Below are 19,130 nucleotides of genomic sequence, written 5' to 3' on the forward strand. Positions count from 1 at the left end.
TGTTCGATTGGACCTTAATTTCCTGCCCATCATGCAGAGTTGTATGGGAGAAGGGAGCAAGAGCCCCGTGGCGCAGAGTGGTAAAGCTGCAGTACTGCAGTCCAAGCTCTGCTCGTGACCTGAGTTCGATCCCGGTGGAAGCTGGGTTCAGTTAGCCAGCTCAAGGTTGACTTAGCCTTCCATCCTTCCGAGGTCAGTAAAATGAGTACCCAGCTTGCTGGGAGTAAAGTGTAGGTGACAGGGGAAGGCAATGGCACACAACCCTGTAAAAAGTTTGCCGTGATAACGTTGTGATGCGACGTTACCCCAGAGTCGTAAACAACTGGTGCTTGCACAGGGGACTACCTTTTTTACCTTTATGAGAGAAGGGAGAGATGATACTCTTGAAAACAAATGGCAAAGAGGTTGGGGTAGGAATTGAGAAGACAGTGCATCACAGTGGTTATAGGTAAGTCATCTAAGGCCACTTTTAAGACTTAAATACCGTCTAATAGTGACTTACTGGCATAACTCCCTCGAGCCCTTTCAGCTTTCTTATACTCCAGTTGGTGTTTGGCCATTACTGGCTGGAGTAAGAGCCCCAGTGCCTAGTGGTATTTGTGGTGGTTCCTACACAAATGTTGCAACTATGAATCACAATTAGATCAGAGCATGCTTCTTTGTTTTATTTCTTGTGTTTCTTAGTTTTATGCTTTCCTACCACCAGGAACATTAACTGTTTGACAGACAGTAAGAGTCCTCTGTGGCTTTGACAAGTGGCAAACCTACTTATACTTTCTTCCTAATAATGTTGATGAACTCATAGCTTTTTAAGGTCCTCCCCCCCCCCCCCCCCCCGAAAAATCTGAGGTCGCCATGTTGAACACTGTTACAGTGTCACTGAAATCCTGGAACATTGTTATATATAAACTGAGGAGTAGGTGGCAAATGAAAAATAGTGCCCATAAATCTTTTGAGAAAGTTGCATACTGTATGCTATGTTCCTGCTTGTTGTGGCAAATTGAGACTATACTGTATTCTATACTGAAGAATTCCTTGGCAGTCCTTTTAGCAGATGCTTTAACTTTTTAATGAGCATATCGCTATTACATACAAAATCCTTCCTTCAGAAAGAGCTTATTCCAGGGGTATGTTTGTCTTTGTGTTTTCTTGCAGTGAACTGGATGATGACTTGCTAGGAGAAGATTTACTGACTGGGAAAAAGGTCGGTAGTAAACACATTTGAAATGGGTGCATAAATGCACAGGATACATAAGTAACATTTTACGTGCATCTTGTACTTGTTCCTGCTGGTTGTCTGCACACCCTGCGTGCCCTGATATTTATTTTATTTTATCAAATTTATATCCTGCCCTCCCCTGGCGGGCTCAGCAAATTAAACCACATAAAACGTTAAAAACAGATTACACAATAAAATCAACCAGTACAGTTTACAATCATAAAACCAACATGTGCGTTTTTAATTACTCTGAATGTTCTTACTTTAGTTACGATGATTCAGTGGAATTATCGGTGCCGTGGAGTAATAGCTACCTCCCTTCAGCCTCTAAAGGCGAGTTTAAATAATTCGGTTTTACAGGCCCTATGGAACTGTGGCAGGTCCCACAGGGCCGTGATATGTCATCTGCTTGTTTTTCTTTTTCAAATATGTGCATATACGTGGAAGTTTTCAAAGAGGAAAGCCAAGCTAGGCTCATTCAGCGTGTAACAGCCTATTGTTGCCATGAGTATTTACATTGAAACAAAAACATTTTTGAAAATATGTTGTGTGTTTGTGTGCCGAATAAATTATATTGTCATTATTTGATGCTGTGGATTGGTTTATATAAACATTTTCAAGTTACATATTGATTAAAACATTACCTTGTGTTTCACTTGCTTTTTAGTGTTCTCCCAAACCTCCCACTTTTTCCACTAAAAATGTTATCAGGCTTTTTTCATGTTCCATGTTTTGTGAGAAAAACCTTGTCTTAAGAAGCATTCCATTCATCCCAAAAGAGAAAATATTTCATAGGGGTATATTAGTACACCCCTAAATTTCCCACTTCTTTCATTGGAGAAAGGGAGGGGTGTTCTGTGGAGGATAGTTCCCCCACCCCCTTTTTTTTCCTGTTTCTACCCAGTCCTTCACATCTTTATCTGTCTCCTGGACTTTCTTGCTTGCTTTCCTCTAGAATGAAAGTTTTTCAACAAGATAGAACTGGAACATGCATCTGCGCCTGCCAATTGAGCTACTCCTTCCTACTGCCCAGCAAAACTGGTTTTATGTACTCACTGTATATGTTTTATTAATCACTCTTAATGTGTGCCACTGAGATATGAGCCATTGTTGCTGAAGATTTTGCAATCCCTTCCATAGAAGCCACATAACAGTTTATGGCAGAGTTTGTGTGTTGGAACTTAGCAAATTTGTCAGCTGGAGCTACCAAGAGAGTGGTTTGGAGTTTGAAGTCAGGTTGAAAAATTCATATATGTGGTTATGTAAAAATAAGTTTCTGGGTCCTGCAGCTCTTTTTCACTAAGTGAGGAGCTTTGTTCCCTCAGAAATAAGTTTCTTACTTTGTAGACGAGTCCTTGGTTCCTGCCCTTGGTTATATTTATTGTTTGGGCCAATCAGGTGGATCTCATGGGGGCTAAACATTAAGCTCTAATGAGCTTGTGTATTCTAATGAGACTATCTGTTGGACCCAACCAGATTTCCTGCTGGTGAAAAAGTAAGGAACAGTTTGGTGTAGCGGTTAAGTGTGCGGACTCTTATGTGGGAGAGCCAGGCTTGATTCCCCACTCCTCCACATACAGCTGCTGGAATGGCCCTGGGTCAGCCATAGCTGTTGCAGGAGTTTTTCTTGAAAGGGCAGCTGCTGTGAGAGGCCTCTCAGGCCCCCCCCCCACCTTACAGAGTGTCTGTTGTGGGGGGAGAAGATATAGGAGATTGTAATCTGCTCTGAGTCTCTGATTCAGAGAGAAAGGTGGGGTATAAATCTGCAGTCTTCTTCTTCTTCTTTCCCTTTGATCACTAGAAAAGGCTACACTTGAGATTGTAAGGAGTCTGAACAAATTGGAGGGGGGGGGCGGAGTCAGGTGACATGGGGCTGTAATAATCAGAATTTGATGAGACTGGGTGAAAATCTGACTATATCTAGCCCCATGAGGTCACTGTTTTCAAGCCTCATTATTCAGTGTTACGTCTGAGGCAGCATTCAGATGTTACGAGTCATGACAAGCTCCTCTTAAACTCCAGGCACAAGGTCAGTTTGTAGCTGTGGTTGTGCATGCCTGTTGCTCCTCCCACTTTCCTCCCTTAGTATGCAAACGCATCACATTTGATCAAGCGCCACTTTCCTGTGATATCTGGATTTACAATCTTAAATAGCTTGGATTTTGTTTATTCTGCACAAACCAAGAAGCGATACTGGCTTGTTTGGAGTACACAGACTCACAATTCATGGAGGTGCTTGCGTTTGTGTGTCATGGTGCACTGGAGCTTCATCCAACCAGGAAATGTTCATTCAAGTTCTGTATGCTAGAAGTGGGAAGTGCGGAAGGAGGGAAGGGGCATGTGTGAGCACAGCAGCTTTTGTCCAATTTTAATTGCATTTTGCTTTGATTTTTGAATGCAGCCTCTGTTTGGGGAGCTTTGAAATCTTCAGTCAGCTGATATATAGATTTTTCAGAATTGGTGTTTGTTGCACTGATGGTCAAAACAAACCTAATATTGATAATGTCTTGCTTGATATTGATAATACCTTGTAAAAATGTCCCAGGCCTGAAGAACAGCCATCTTTGCTACTTCGTTTAGATCTTTATATATATATTGGGTGATCTCAAGGACAATTTTTTCTGTAATTTAACATTTAGACTCAGTCAGATATATCAGATGAAGAACTGAATGATGATCTTCTGCAGAGCGATAATGAAGAGGATCAACATTTCAGGTTTGTCTGTTTAAAAACCATGTAAAGTAACTGGTTTTCTTGTTCAGTACCTTGAATGTGAATTTTACCAGAATGCTACAGCAGTGAATGCAGTGTACTTTAACTCTGAACAGAGGTGTCCATGCACAAGTGCTAGAGCTGTATAAAAACAGTATTTTAAAATAAGCTGTTTTTAACTGTGATATTTTGAATAGAAATCCATTTTTTCCTGCCTGGTAAAGAGAGTAGTAGGATTTCTTAGATGCATTCTGTAACGCCAAGTTAGACCTATTTTTTAGGGATCAGCTTTTTCAAAATATGATGTTTTGGCTAAATTTTAGTTGTGGAGGGTACTTCAAAATCTGATCCTGTTTTATCATTTGTTCATCTCCATATCCTGTCCCATAGTTTTTGGAGAAAGAACCAAGAAAACTGGGGAGCTGTTCCTTATTGCTTTGGAAAACAAAGTAAATTACACAAAAGTTATTGTAGCCAAGCTCTTAGTTGCTAGTGCGATTCTGGATAGGAGACTCTGGGCAGCTGGTGTAATGAAAGCTTTTTAACCCTGTGCGAATTCCAGTAAAGTGTGTTCAGACTCCCCCTTTAAAGAAGCATCAGTTCTGAAAAAGTCTTAAGATTTGATATAGTGTAAAGAAAAAGAAGTTAACATTGTAATAGTAGTTCTCATGTTGCGCCTTTTTTGTTAGAATGGGAATTAAAATTGAAAGCAGTTTGCTCAGTTACTATATAGAGCCTCTTGCCAACCTAACCTGCTAGACCATCTGGATGGTTTGATCCCTCTGCTCAAATAGCCTGCAGCTGGTGATAAGCTGTGATATAAGTATGCATTATGTGTTTGTGGCATGGAGTCAAGTTGACACGTGGGCTTGTCTTTTTTTCCTGGCTAATGAAGAAAACTGAATGCTTCCGGCATGGTCCAGACTTCTCAGACCTTGCCCACGAAATACGGAGAACGGATCCCTTTATTTCATTCAGGTCTCTGTATTTTATCCTAATGCAGTACCCAGGATGTTGCTGTTAGTCTTAATGCTACATCTGGCCTGGTTCAGTCCTTTGAGCTCTCGGAGAGAGCTCATGATCCATCCACCGAGCAAGATTCAGAATATGAACAAGGGGATGATGAACTGGCTTATGACAAATCAGAGGTTCCTGAAGAATATGCAGAAGAGTACACAGAAGAAGGGCAGTATGAAGGCGCAGAGGCTGAACTGGCAGAAGACCAAATAGAATATGGTGAAGATCAGGGAGAAGAAGAGATTTATAATGATGAAGTGCTAGATCTTGAAATCAATGAACCGCTAGATGAATTTCCAGTGAGTTTCTTTCTATTGTATTTTCTGAGATAACATTGCTTCATGTGTCTAGGTTTTTAGACTGATCTGAAATCTGTTTACCTCCCTAGGGATGGGGGGGAAATTAGACCTATTATCACTGTCTGCCAGTTTCTTTATCTAGCCTGTGACAAAGTTTGTGTTGACAGCTTGTTTGGCTGTAGGTAATGCTCCTTTGTCATTCTGGAAGGCAGTTGAGAATCATGACCTTGAGGATTGTATCCTTAAGGAAGAAAACAGCTTTGTGTGGTGGAGGCGCACAGCCAATTGTTAGAAGTACTTAATGCAAAAGCTTTTATCCAGGCTTTAGACAAGATCTGATAAAGTCCTTCGAAGGTGAAAAGATTATTGACCTGCTAAAGACATCTTTAAGGTGCTAATATTTGAAAGTGATTGATGTCCTGCTCATTCATCCTTTTTTTCTTGTAACTGAGAACTGTCTAAACCTGAATAAAGAGATTGGAGGTTAGTTCAGAAAATGTCATATGCATAATTTGTTCCCATTTTAGTGTCTTGCTTCGAGCAGCTTGCCTTGACTTTAGTGGAAAGTACTCTTGTGACTATCAGTATAACCAAAATATTTCACAAGAAAATTGTGCGTTAGCAGGGCAATTGAGAACCATTCAATTTTACTATATTTCTTGTTTGTACAGCATCTCTTGCAGTTCAGCTATGATAGCTGGCTGGACTTGTTAGGACTTTTAGGTTGCCTGTAATAACTGGAGAAAAACAAAGTACAATTAGATAAATCAGTGACAAAAATATTTTTATGGTGGTGTATGGCAGCTCTTAAATTGACCACATCCAACACCACAGTTGAAACAGCTGCATAAGGAAAAATATCATACTTGTTTGGTTACCTGTGTCTGTCTTAACCTCGCAGATCATGAAAGCTAACTGAATGTATTGAAATAGCTGATACTCAGCTAAACTAGTTACTGCTATAGCCTTCTGTTATATGTCTGTGGTAAAGTTTGGGACACGCTGCTTGGGCCCCTGGCACCCTGGGTGCTGTTGATCTCTTAAGAGGTGGGTAGGGAGCTGCTGGACTCTGTGTCCCATGTGCAAATCCCCACTTCCCTTTCCTGATCTGTGTGGTTCAACATGGCTTGTGGAAGTTACGGGGGAGGTCTTGTAGAAGGGGAGAGCTCTGTTGTGTTTATGGACTCTTTCAGCCGTAACAACTCTCCAAAATATTTGCAATAAAAATAAATATTAAATGAGGAAGAAGAGATTGGATTTATGCTCCACCCTTGACTTGATGTCTCAGAGCAGTTTACCATCACCTTCCCTTCCTCTTCCACAATAGACACCCTGTGAGGTAGGTGGGGCTGAGAGAGCTCCTTTGAGAACTGCTCTTGAGAGAACAGCTCTGCTGAGAACCTGTGACTGACCCAAGGTTGCAGTAGTGGGTTACAGAGATGAAAAGAGGTCAGTCCCTCTTTTCCAGCCTTGCAGTTGTTAACTGCTGAAACTGTTTTTTCGCTTAAAGGGCAAGATTGAAGAAAGTAGCTCCCCCCACCTGAAGAAGTGTTCTGCAGAACAGATACCTGCCATACCAAGTGGTGATCTTCTGGGGAGGGGGGGGCAAAATTCTTCTCGAAGGTTGAGAGGAAGGAAGACATGATCCCACAGGCTTCTTCCAGTCACTTTTGTAGTTAGGAGATTGAGACTGATTTCACACTCACCTTATGCCGCTGTCATGTTCGTCTTCTCAGTGTGCCTTCCTTCCGATTTCACATTATCTACCCCAGGGCTGCAGCAAGCATCTTCGCGCTTTTGCACAGCAAACAGAAACTAGTTTTTTAACACCAACGCTTGCTGCAGCCCCGAGGGAGATAGTGTGAAATCGGAAGGAAGCCATGCTGAGAAGACGAATGTGAGAGCGGCCTAAGGTGAGTGCGAAATCAGTCCGAGAGTTCTACAGATATATTTAGTCCCTAATAAACGAGCAGGTAGGATCAATAAATGAACAGGTAGGACTAACAACCTGCATTTTTTCCTAGGATGAAGACTATATGCAATCCTATGGTGAGCAGCAAGTAATGGAAGAGCAAGAAGAATACGTAGCCGAAGAATTGGAACAGGTTGCTGACAGCCAGACTCCTCCAAATGAACCAGAAGAGGTATTTTGGAAGAGCTGAAATCCTGAAGGAGAATATTGCTTACTGGGTGGGATTTGAAGGGAATCTGAAATTCACTGTGCAGTTACATTAAGGCCAAGTAGCAAACCTGACACCGGTCTTGCATCTTTGAAGCATAGTAGTACAAAGAAAAACTATTCTGTTCATCCTGGTGTTACTCCTCCTTTCTTAAACATGCCCCTTTATGATGTCAGGCCATTTGTCAAGATGCTCACAGTTCTTGTGGCTATACACCAGTAGCTAAATGTCTCGAAATGTTTTTCTTCTTTCCTTAGTTTTTCTTCATCTCTGCTCTTCTCCTAAACTCCTGTACCAGTGTTATCTTTAGGGATATTGGTGTAAGTTTGTGTTATAAGTTCTTGGTAAGAGAGGAGGGGAAATATGTAGGACCTGGACTTTACAATTTGCTCTTCTTTCACCACTTGAACATCTGGATTTTGCTTGGAAAAATAAATGTTTATTTTCCTTGACTTAAAATTCAGAACTGTTAAGTAGCACTCCATAGTATTTATTTATTTATTCGATTTATATCCCGCCCTCCCCACCGAGGCGGGCTCAGGGTGGCTGACAACATAAAATCTAGAACAATAAGATTAATAAATATTAAAATGCATATACAATAATTTACAATAGTTAAAACTGTAAAACAAGAACAAACAGTCTGACAGTTCGGTGCTATTCTCACACCCTTCCTTTGCAGTTTTTAAATACCAGTTAGTTATATGCCAACCGGAAGAGGACCATCTTACAGGCCTTGCGAAACTGCCCAAGGTTCTGCAAGGCCCTCACCTCCTCCAGTAGCTGGTTCCACCAGCAGGGGGCTGTAATTGAAAAGACCCTGTCCCTGGTTGACTTCAGACGGGCCTCCTTCGGCCCGGGGATTACTATCAGTTTTTAGTAAATGAATACTTCTCTTCTTATCTTGTTCTTTTGACTCAAAGGTCTTGAATTTTTTGAGATCCAGCCTTCTTACAGGCAATCACCACTGCTAAATATTTAGCGACTGCTAGGGTAGTTTTCCAGTCCTCATTTACAACAAAAACGGGATGGTTTTTTGAGATGGTAGATTCACATAATCTATTAAGAGGAAGGACAAATACCTTTCTCTCAAAACAGACCAGATTTCACACTCCAGTAAAATATGTTCTAAGGACTCAAGGTGACCAGATCCACATTTACAAATTCTGTCTGCATATGCTATGCCTGCAAATTGGCCTTCCAGCATGACTGAGGGGAAAGAATACTTAGTTTTTTTCATATAAGGCTAACATGCAACTACTATACCATCCTGCATGACATTACCTGCATTTTTATCTTTTGCCTCTGTATGGGAATTGTCTTGTTCCTGAAGGAGGACAGAAAGGGTCAGGCCAGACTTGGGGGAATCTGTTTCAAATCCCCACTCAGCCATGAAACTCCCATTAAAAAAATCATTTAGTACATTTACTACCTTGGACCCTGTTCATGAGTACCCTTTTTTTTTTAAGTCACCTCAAAGCTTTGAAATGAATCTAAGAGATCTTTGATCATCTGCTTGGTAAATAATTTTCATTCTTAGCCAGCAGTTTTCAATAAAGCCTGTTTTCTGCACAGCTGTCTATAGAAGCTTCACCTACCGTGGACTGGTCCCCCCCCCCCCCCCGCTCTCCGTGCCAAGAGAGCCACACAGGCAAGGAAGCTGCAGTCTCAAGCCAGGCCAAACCCTTTAATGAAAATGCCACGTACTGTATAGTGCATGAGTTCCGACACTTGACACTTTAAGACTTTTGGATAAGCAGACATCATGCCAGCAGATGGAGACAGGAAATTCAGAGTGACTTAGGGAAGCCATCCGTGAGAAGACCAATTATCACCTGAGCAATAAGTTCATTTTTGTCTGACGCTTTTATTTTTCCTTTCCTCTTCTGGACGAGAGTAGCTGCCACTCTTCTCTTTTATTGCCAATATTTGAGGCAGAGGATTATATTACTTTCTGGATTTAAGGGTCTTCATCTTAGTTCTCAGGTTCTTTTAAAGTAGGAAGTTGGAGCTTTATCTTAGATTGTGTGACAGGTAGGCAATTTTTTCCCCTCCATCTTCTTTCTAAAGCTCCTCCTCACCCAGTCTTGTTAATGTTTTCTTCAGTCATTTTGATTCACTCAGTGTTTAAAGCCAGTGGCAGACCACTTTGTAAAGCATGTTTAAAGCATCTCCTGCATCACAAATGTTACTTCATTTTAGAACAGAGTCCAGTGGCATCTTTAAGACCAACAAAGTTTTATTCAGGGTATGAGCTTTCATGTGACAAAGCTTTCATGTGAGCTTTGTCAGATAAGAACATTAGAGAAGCCATGTTGGGTCAGGCCAGTGGCCCATCCAGTCCAACGGTCTCATACAGTGGCCAAAAAACCAGGTGCCATCAGAATAATGAAATCAGATAATGAAATGGAATGCAGTGAACAGTACTACATGCAGGGAGTGGGCAGTGAATTAGCCTGCAAAATAGTGAAGATGTTTTTAACAGATTAAAAGAATATAACAAGTTTATCTCATTTGCCTGGGTTCAGTGGAGGGGGAAGACAGCAAAGGCAACAAACACGTCAGAATTGGACCATCAATGTTATTTGGTTTCTTTCTTGTAAAGCAGTATGTACACACAGTAAAAAAACATAATCTTGTTGTAAACTAAATTATATGTTATGTGCATAGTTAATTTAAAAGATATAACCAGGTGCTTTCTTATTTAACAGTGTGGTATTGTTGGTTTCATTAGAGTGATCAGAAATGAGGAGGGACATATAGAACTTGATAGCATCGGTGTGATGTGTAAGGAACAAATGTCTTCATAAAACGGACATTCATCATGAATCAGGGAACACTGTAGTTGTTTTGTTTGTCAAGAGTAACTTTGCAGGGTCTTGAAGATAATGCAGCTGAAACTAACTACACAGTGCAGTCCTAAGCAGAGCTACACCATTCGGAGTCCATTAAATTCAGCGGACTTAGAAGGGTGTAACTCTGCTTAGGATTTCAGAGTAAGTCATGAACCTTGTTCAAACGTTCCTAACAGAACATTCTGTAATAACAGCATAGCCCGTGAACAACAAGGCTTGCATAATTCCAAGTGTCATATCCTTGAATGATATTTCTTGTAGTCACATTATACCAGTGGCTTAGGTATCTTGGAACAAGCCAAGCTACTCTCTTCTTCCTTTGATGCTCTGCAGTAGTTTGTGTAGCATGTGTGTGCAGTAGCGTGCGTGGATGATTATGTGTGTGCCCTTTGCACTTCATTGCACACTTTGTCCCATTTGCATGCAAGACATACATATCAGAGTGTGGCTTTTGCCTCTTCTGGGTTGGATTCAGAGTAAATTTTTCATCAGTGGAATGGGAATTCCCTGCCTCTCTCCTCTCACTGTAGCCAACCGATCTGTTGAAATGCTGCTTCCGGGAGGTAGGGGACCCTGAGAAATGATATGAGGAGGAGAGGGGCCTGCAGCAGGAAGTGGAAATCAGAAGTTGCGAGTTTAGTCTGGGTCCAACCCTTTGTGTTGCAGAGTAGCAACTTTCCAGTTGCACATAATATTGAAACTTTTCAGTTGCAAGATTAAGAGGAGGAGAGCTGACTAGGTGATATGATGAGCAGCAGAACATGAGGAGGTTTTAAAGGAGTAACATTTGTGTCTGGCCTCTTTGATCATTGCTTGGAATGCCAGCATGTTCCAAGGCAATCAGAATTGCTGTAGCCTTCTGTTAAAAACTAGTTTTGGAAAAGAGGTCATTCAAGAAGAAATATCATACTAGTAGGTAATCTTGAATAACTTGTGAAACTGGAGAGGAGGATAATTCTGTATGCCATTTCACTTTGTAGCTGAAACCACTTTCAACTGGTGAAATTTGTTTATTTTGAATTATATACTTCCAGACTCTGCCTTGGAGTTTTGGAACAATAAAAATAAACCATGTGGGACAGAACTTGGCAGAAACTCTGGGTGAACAGAAATGGATTCACCTGGTATTTAAAACTATGGTGTGGTGTAGTGGTTTGAGTGTTGAGCATGAGAGACCCAGGTTCAAATCTTCACTCTGCCATGGAAGCTTTTGCTTGGTGACCTATCTCACACACACTCACCCTAACCTACCTCACAGGATTTTTGTGAGGGTAAAAGGGAGGAGAGGAGAATGATGTAAACCACTTTGGGTCTCCATCAGGGAGAAAGACAGGGTGTAAATGAAGTAAGTAAAATATCCAGACATTAATAGGCAGCCCCTTTACCATTGTTGAGATATGTTCCCTGTAGCTTATATAGCATATCTAAGTGCTGTGTTCTAATCCAACTGAAGTTTCTAAATAGCCTTCAAAGACCACCCCACGATAGGCACATTGCAACAATCTAATCAGGGTGTAATCAGAACATGGATAACTGGGCAATTTATGCTTTATTAAGCAAGTGTTATATCTGGGCACAGTCTGTAAATATTGATCTAAAAGTACCCTAAAACTGAGAATTTGTTCTGGGGGAGGGTCTGCAGCCTCACCTGAGCAACCTTCTTTTACGACTAAGGAGTAACATTATTAACCAGCAGTACCAGAGGTAGTGTCCTGGTTAAACTCTACTTCATTGACGCTCAGCTATCCCATTATAACTCTGGACAGCCATTGTCTCAGCTGATTTGGTTGAAAAGGTAAAACATAGAACTAGATATTACCAGCATATGAACACATATGAAGCTACCTTATACTGAATTAGGCCCTCGGTCCATCAAAGTCAGTATTGTCTCCTCAGACTGGCAGTGGCTCTCCATAGTCTCAAGCTGAGGTTTTTCATGCCTACTTGCCTGGACCCCTTTTAGTTGGAGATGCCGGGGATTGAACCTGGGACCTTCTGCTTACCAAGCAGATGCTCTGCCACTGAGCCACTGTCCCTCTCCCATGTTGATAATATCTCCAAATCCTTTGCATAACTTCTTCCAGTTGTGTCTTATGGATGCTGAACTTTGTGGGAGATAGAAGGGAACCTTGTGGCCAGTGGCCATCTAACACACTTGTCTAGTATTGATTGGGAAGATATGTCTGGAACCACCAGAGGGGAGTGCTCGTGATTCTTACCTTGGCCGCCTTAATCAGAATGGTACTGTTGATAGAATCAAAAGCAGCTGCATGGTCAAGAAGTAACAGTAAGGCCATACTCCTGCCTCTTGTTGTTGTTCAAGGCAAGTAGAACAGTTTAATCCAAAACTAGGTTAGAAGCTAAGTCGAAATGGAACTTGAAGATAATCCAGAAGTTATCTAAGAAAGCATGGCCCATCCTGCACATATTCAGGGAGTTTGCCCAGAATAGGTTAGCTGCCACTAGCTTATAGTTCCACAGATCATTTGGGTCTAGGGAGGACATTCAAGATGGACTTCATGGTCACCGTCTTTAAGATGGTTTTGGATCTTTAGGAGATCTTTGCACACGGTGTGCCACATATATGAAGCTGTGAATTACATGCCTGATAACTGTTCTTTAGCCTTCACCCGACTCTGCTGAACTGAAGACAATTGATGTTAGTAATTCATTCACCTGCTATTATGTTACAGGCAGTTATAGAAAATCTGGAACTTCAAGAGGAATCCAAGGAAGAGTCTGATGAAGAAGAAGATGATGATGAAGAGTCTGGTCGATTACGCTTCAAAACTGAACGGAAAGAAGGAACGATCATTAGGTTATCAGATGTCACAAGAGAACGGAGAAACATCCCAGAAACCTTGGGTAAGATTTGGGGAGGGGCTGGACAGTGTTACTGATGCAACAGCAGACTTCGGAGGATGGTGGACAACAGGAGGGCCTGGCATGACTTTGTCCATGGGGTCGTAAAGAGTCGGACTTGACTGTGCGACTGAACAGCAAAAAAAATTGTAAGTGTTATAAATAATGTGCTGGTCTCAAAGATTAAGATGAGGCAAATAGAAGGTGAGTTGGTGTTAATCTTCATTAATTGTCTTTTGTACTTGCTCTAGTGCCAAGAATACCTTCTTTATGTATTACATGCTGTAGTATTTTATGGTTATTTTAGACTTGATTTTTTTTTTGTAAACTGTGCTGGATACAAAGTGGGGTCTAGATGCTGAACTATAAGAATCCTTCCTAAAAATATTATTCTTGGCTTGGTTACTGATGGGATGATTTAATTGCAGATAATGTTGATTTTGTCTGAGACTGGATACAAAATGAGAAGCTGTTTGAAGGAAAAAGATTTAAACGTGAGGTGGAAAAGTCATGTTTGGCTTATAAGCTATAGATCTTAAGGCAGTTTTACATACATAAAAAAACCACATTCTGATTATATCTGGATGTGTCTTGTCATTCCTAATTTGAGAACAAACAGGTTTTCTTCTAGGGTGACACACAATGTGTGCTCAGCATGGGGGTGTCTTTTCTTTTTATTTTTTTCCCCTTTCCTGGAAGGATTGGCTGATTAACGGTGATACCTGAAAGAAATCTAAGATTCATGTTGTCATCACAGTGAGGTGGAACCGGCAGGATTACTAATGAATTATTTACAGTCCCAGCGTGTCATCTTGAAAGAGAGTACATGCAAACAAGCGTCCTTCTGAAAAAATCCTCAGCATCAAGATCAATATAGAGACATTGTAGAGCTGGCAAACAGAATTTGTGCTGGGAGCTGATACATCCCAGGGTGCGGCAGCTTCAGAGCTGCGTCTTGTGTTGAGTTAATGCAGCCAGGGGTAAGGCACGGCGCTCCCTGCAATCTTATACAAAAAATCTAATTCAGAAGTCCCATGAATTAGAAGATGTGAATGGTTTGGAATTTTGTGAATGACAGACCTCTAGGGGGAGTCTGGTTTACCCACAAATTTCCATATAGGTGCATGGATTGTAATTCTGATGTGTTATTAAAAAAAAAAATCAAGCATCTTTATTTAAACATGTTTGTTCTGCTTTTCTCTCCCATTGAAACATTGGTCCTGTGTTCACTTAAAAAGGCAAAGGTTGTCCCCTGTGCAAGCACTAGTCGTTTCTGACTCTGGGGTGACATTGCATCATGACAGACTTTTTATGGGTTGGTTTGCCATTGCCTTCCCCAGTCATCTACACTTTTCCCCCAGCAAGCTGGGTACTAATTTTACCGACCTCAGAAGGATGGAAGGCTGAGTCAACCTTGAGCCGGCTACCTGAACCCAGCTTCTGCTGGGATCGAACTCAGGTTGTGAGCAAAGAGCTTGGACTGCAGTACTGCAGCTTTACCATTCTGCTCCACAGGGCTCCTCTGTGTTCACTTACATGTGTGTCTATTGTTTTATCCTTGTGTTCACTTACATGAGGATAAAACAATAGACACACAGTAAGAACACTAGGAAAACCCGAAACAACTGTGCTAATACAATCAAGACCACAATACAGATAATTCCATTTATGTCTGATTATTAAGAATAATTATGAAACCCATATACATGAGACACTACATATGAAAGCAGTCCGACGGTGCAGAAATGTCCTTCATAGAGATTTCAGTCTATCAGAAGTTGCAGCAATTCCACCACATGTGCCCTCATCAGATAATGTCTATATTTCTGTTTCTCTGTTTCCTCAAATATGTGGTGGCCTCTTCCCCAAATAGTTGTCCGCCATAATGGTGATCAAGAATACCCTCAGTTCAGACAGCATAGAGTTGATGTCATTTGAGAACTTGAACCACCTATTTGGAGTCCTACCTTTCCTGGACAGGACCACACCTTCTCTGGAAGATCATGTTTGCAGCTTGGGGCATTCATCTGGATCTGGCTTTGCTCTTGCATGAGTACTGGCTGTCACCCAGAGTGCCTTTTACAAATTTGGGATTGAATCATCTGCTGTATTCATGACGTCTCCATTTACATTCATATACCTTTGTGACTGCTTTATTGCCCTCTTCATGGAACTGCTCCTGTAAACAGTCTGGGCACTTCAGTTGGTATGGAATGCTGCAGCTCCAACTGTTGACATGCATAAATGGTATAGGTATATTGCACCTCTTTTTAAAGCACTGACCTGTGTCCAAATTAAGGTACCAGTTTTATCTTTAGAGTGGTGAGCTGCAGTACTGCAGTCCAAGCTCTGCTCACGACCTGAGTTTGATTCCTGGCGGAAGCTGGGTTTTCAGGTAGCCAGCTCATGGTTGACTCAGCCTTCCATCCTTCCGAGGTTGGTAAAATGAGTACCCAGCTTGCTGGGGGGAAAGTGTAGATGACTGGGGAAGGCAATGGCAAACCGCCCCATAAAAAGTCTGCCATGAAAACATTGTGAAAGCAACATCACCCCAGAGTCAGAAATTACTGGTTCTTGCACAGGGGATTGTCTTTATCTTTATTTTTATCTTTAGAGACCTAAGCGGTCTAAGTTGTTGAAATCCCAGAGAGTGTTTTCTCTTATTTGATTCTCTGTCCTACCCAAAAGGTTTGCAACCTGCCATTAACACAACTCTTTTGGGGTGCTAGCATGCATTAGGATCCTGGCCTTCTCTGTGGTGTCTCCAGAATGTTAGAATGCCTGTCCCTAGGAAGTCTACTTGTTATCTTCTCAAGTTGCTTTTTGAAAGTTGTTAAAGACACTTCTATTGTAACAGGCCTTTGGAGGCTATACTTCATTGTTTTTGGTGACTGTGCTATTTTTTATTTTTATGCTTCTGTTTCTAGGAGGATTAATAGTTTAATCTATTTGTCATGATTATATCCTGCCTTAATCAAACTCAGAGCAGTCGATTCAAATTAGTGAAGGGGGGAAGGGCCTTGTATCTCCTTGCTTTCCTTGCAAAGTGGAGCTAGGTAAAAGTTGGGACAGGCATACTGAGGGAAGGATGTTTCTTCTGCCTCCTTGTTGCTTATAAACTACTCTGACAGAACTGTAGCTGGAAGATGGAGAAATATTGGAACTATTTAGAAGCAATCCAACAGCACTTCATGGGTTGACATTGTAGTCTAGAAATGTCTGTGAGGAACTTCACATATACAGTGTAGGAAGGTTTTTGCACTGTTCTGTGTGGTGAATGCGCACATTGATTTCACTTTGTGTTTTCAATACAGGAAGGCACTGTCCATTGGTGTCTGATCCACTAAGCCATTTTTAAGGCTCATACGACCTCTCCTTGTCTGATTCCCATTTGAGGCTGTGCTTTTGCAGAGAAAGAGCATGAGCAGGAGCTCTGTTGGGATATTTTAGTATGCAAGGCAGAGAACACAATGGATATTGAAGCCAGGAATTGGGATCAGTTTGATTCATAGGCACCAGCATTACATTTTTATATGCCAACTCTGCACTAGGCTGTTGAATAATTATGTCAGATTTTTAGGCTTCATTAACACTAGTTGCCAGGGATTGTGTAGGCATTATGCACTCTTTTGCTGGCATTTTTGAACTGCAGGGCAGTTCTTCCACATTTATTATGATAACGGAAAATCTGAGGAGTGCTATCCAGAGTTTGGCTAGGCTGGAAAAATTCAGAGTTAGGGAGGTTTATGCATGTTACCAACATACGTTAGCTATCTTTTCCCATTGTAAGAACCCCTGTATGCGAGTTTTGTAATTCTAATTAAGGAACTGATTTTCTACCATAGCTTTTCAGGCTTCTAGCCTGAACTGTTTCAAGGCTCACTTTAGACTGCTCAGTGTGTTATGTTGTTTTTAATGCTGGGTATTTAATGCTATTTTTCCAAACAGTTAACTATCAGCAGGGCTTTTTTTGTAGAAAAAAGCCCAGCAGGAACTCATGCATATTAGGCCACACCCCCTGATGTCACCATAGTTTCACACAGGACTTTTTTTTGGCAGAAGAAACCCAACAGGAACTTATTTACATATTAGGCCACACCCCTGACACCAAGCCAGCCGGAACTGTATTCCTGTGCGTTCCTGCTAAAAATAAGCCCTATCAGGGCATTTTATGTTTTTATTATGTTTTACTTACAAAGTGGCTTTAAACAGGTTCTTTGGAGAGGGAGCCTAGAAATTTGCTGATAAACTAGAGCAGCTCTTGTGAGAAAACAGTTATTCCATCTGGTCTGGTTCACGTGGGGTCTACAATGAAAAATTCTGTAGAAGATTTAAAAATGTAAGCTGAAGGCACTTATTGGTATGTACGCTATGGCGAAGTTGCTACAATTTGCAAAGAATTCTAAATGCAGTATTTTTAAGTCTTCTAGTTAATTGTGCGATTTACAGCCAAGTTTTTCTTTGATAAACCGTTGTCAGCCAGAGCGCCTCAAAATCTGCCATAATTGATGTCTATTAGGAGTCAACTTAATAAGAGTAAAGTATGTAGCAGAAGTGGCATAATAAATATTACTTTTTCTCAGTACTGATTGCTCTTAATAGGAATAATGGTATAAAAATGAAACTTGGTTGTATAGCTACATTTCCTTACTTTAAAAATTCAGGCGTAAGTTGAGAAAATACTTAAAAGAGAAATTAATATTTCAGTTGAAATTACAAACGTAATTTCCCTCCTGTCACTTTTTGGTGACCTTTTGTGACAGCTTGTCTCTATTGGAGGGAAGCATTCTTACTTGCTGATTAAAGATGTCGTTTGAAACCATTTTATTACCAAGGGTGGCAAAATTAATCTTGACACTTGGAGGCACTAGAAAAATAATTGCTGATTCACTGCATTAGCTGTGTGAAAGAATTCTGCAGTCGAGACTGCATCTGTGCTGGCAAAAATATGTTAAATATTTTTCCTTGTGAATGAATTTGGAGGTATCTTCTGCCTTTGCAAAGAGAAAGGGAAATCTCTGGTTTTGGGAGGATGTTAGATTAGGTAGATTGCATAGCTTGAGTATAAAATGGGCGTGAGTTGTGGCCAGTAAGGCCTGTCCTGGCAGTAATAACGGGAATAGCCTCCCAGAAGCCAATAATATTTGAAAGTATTTAAAAGGGACTGCAAGATCTTTTCAAAAGGGGTTTTACACAGTGACAAGTGAATACCGCTAGAGTGTATTCTTGGTTTTATGGGTAACCATTTAAAATGTTGTGTGCTGCTAGAAGCACACAGGAAGGATATGCATAATGGGTAACCTTGGGTAAATTGTTGTACTTTAGTCTAGTAACAGGGTTAGGAGAATAATTTGAGACAAATGGGAATATCCAAGAAATTGGGTGAGGAGGAGGAGGATGTACAGAGGAGAGCCAGTCTGGTGTACAGGTTAGTGTTAGACTAGGATCTGGGAAGCCCAGCCTGCCGTCAAGCTCACTGGGAGACATTGAGCCAGTCACTCTCAGCCTTACCGGCCTTACATAGATGTTAGGACAGGAAAGGAAGAATTGAGAGTTAAGACTCATGGGCTGGATCTACACGTGGCTGGATTGTTGTGCAATAGCAGTCATCTGCACCTGGGTTGTCTTGCCTTTTTCTAAACCTGACTAATGCCCCCTCCCTCATAATTGCATTAGAGTGAGCTCTTCTTTTCTTCTCAGACCTGACTGCTTCCCTGCTACTGAATGCACCCCACTTTCAGCTGCCAGGATTCTGCAGGGTTTGTGGGCAGCACAGACATAGCAATGGTTGCAGACACCTTTGCAGGAGAGGACAAGGGTGGTTCTGAAGCTACATGTGGCTCTGAAGGCAGCTTCTTAGATTGGCTCCATCTTTTATTCCTTGTTTCCCCAAGTTTGGTACTTGAGAGTTAAGACTCATTCCTTGGAGTGAGATGGAAAAGAAATCCAAGAATGTCACATCTCGTTTAACCCTTACAATCAATG

At 41.3% G+C, this 19,130-nt stretch overlaps 1 protein-coding gene across 2 annotated transcripts in view; it reads left to right on the top strand.

Moving 5' to 3' along the window:
* Positions 1 to 19,130, top strand: part of LOC132578180 (RNA-binding protein 33-like) — a 110,247-nt gene that overhangs the window by 19,353 nt on the left and 71,764 nt on the right. For both annotated transcript variants that reach the window (XM_060248054.1, XM_060248055.1), the window contains exons 3-7: positions 1,156 to 1,204; positions 3,859 to 3,935; positions 4,936 to 5,248; positions 7,273 to 7,392; positions 12,977 to 13,148. In XM_060248054.1, coding sequence (XP_060104037.1) covers positions 1,156 to 1,204; positions 3,859 to 3,935; positions 4,936 to 5,248; positions 7,273 to 7,392; positions 12,977 to 13,148 — 731 coding nt within the window. The remainder of the gene's footprint in view (positions 1 to 1,155; positions 1,205 to 3,858; positions 3,936 to 4,935; positions 5,249 to 7,272; positions 7,393 to 12,976; positions 13,149 to 19,130) is intronic.

The sequence above is a fragment of the Heteronotia binoei genome, chromosome 10 (genome assembly GCF_032191835.1).
Source record: "Heteronotia binoei isolate CCM8104 ecotype False Entrance Well chromosome 10, APGP_CSIRO_Hbin_v1, whole genome shotgun sequence".
Lineage (NCBI taxonomy): Eukaryota > Metazoa > Chordata > Lepidosauria > Squamata > Gekkonidae > Heteronotia > Heteronotia binoei.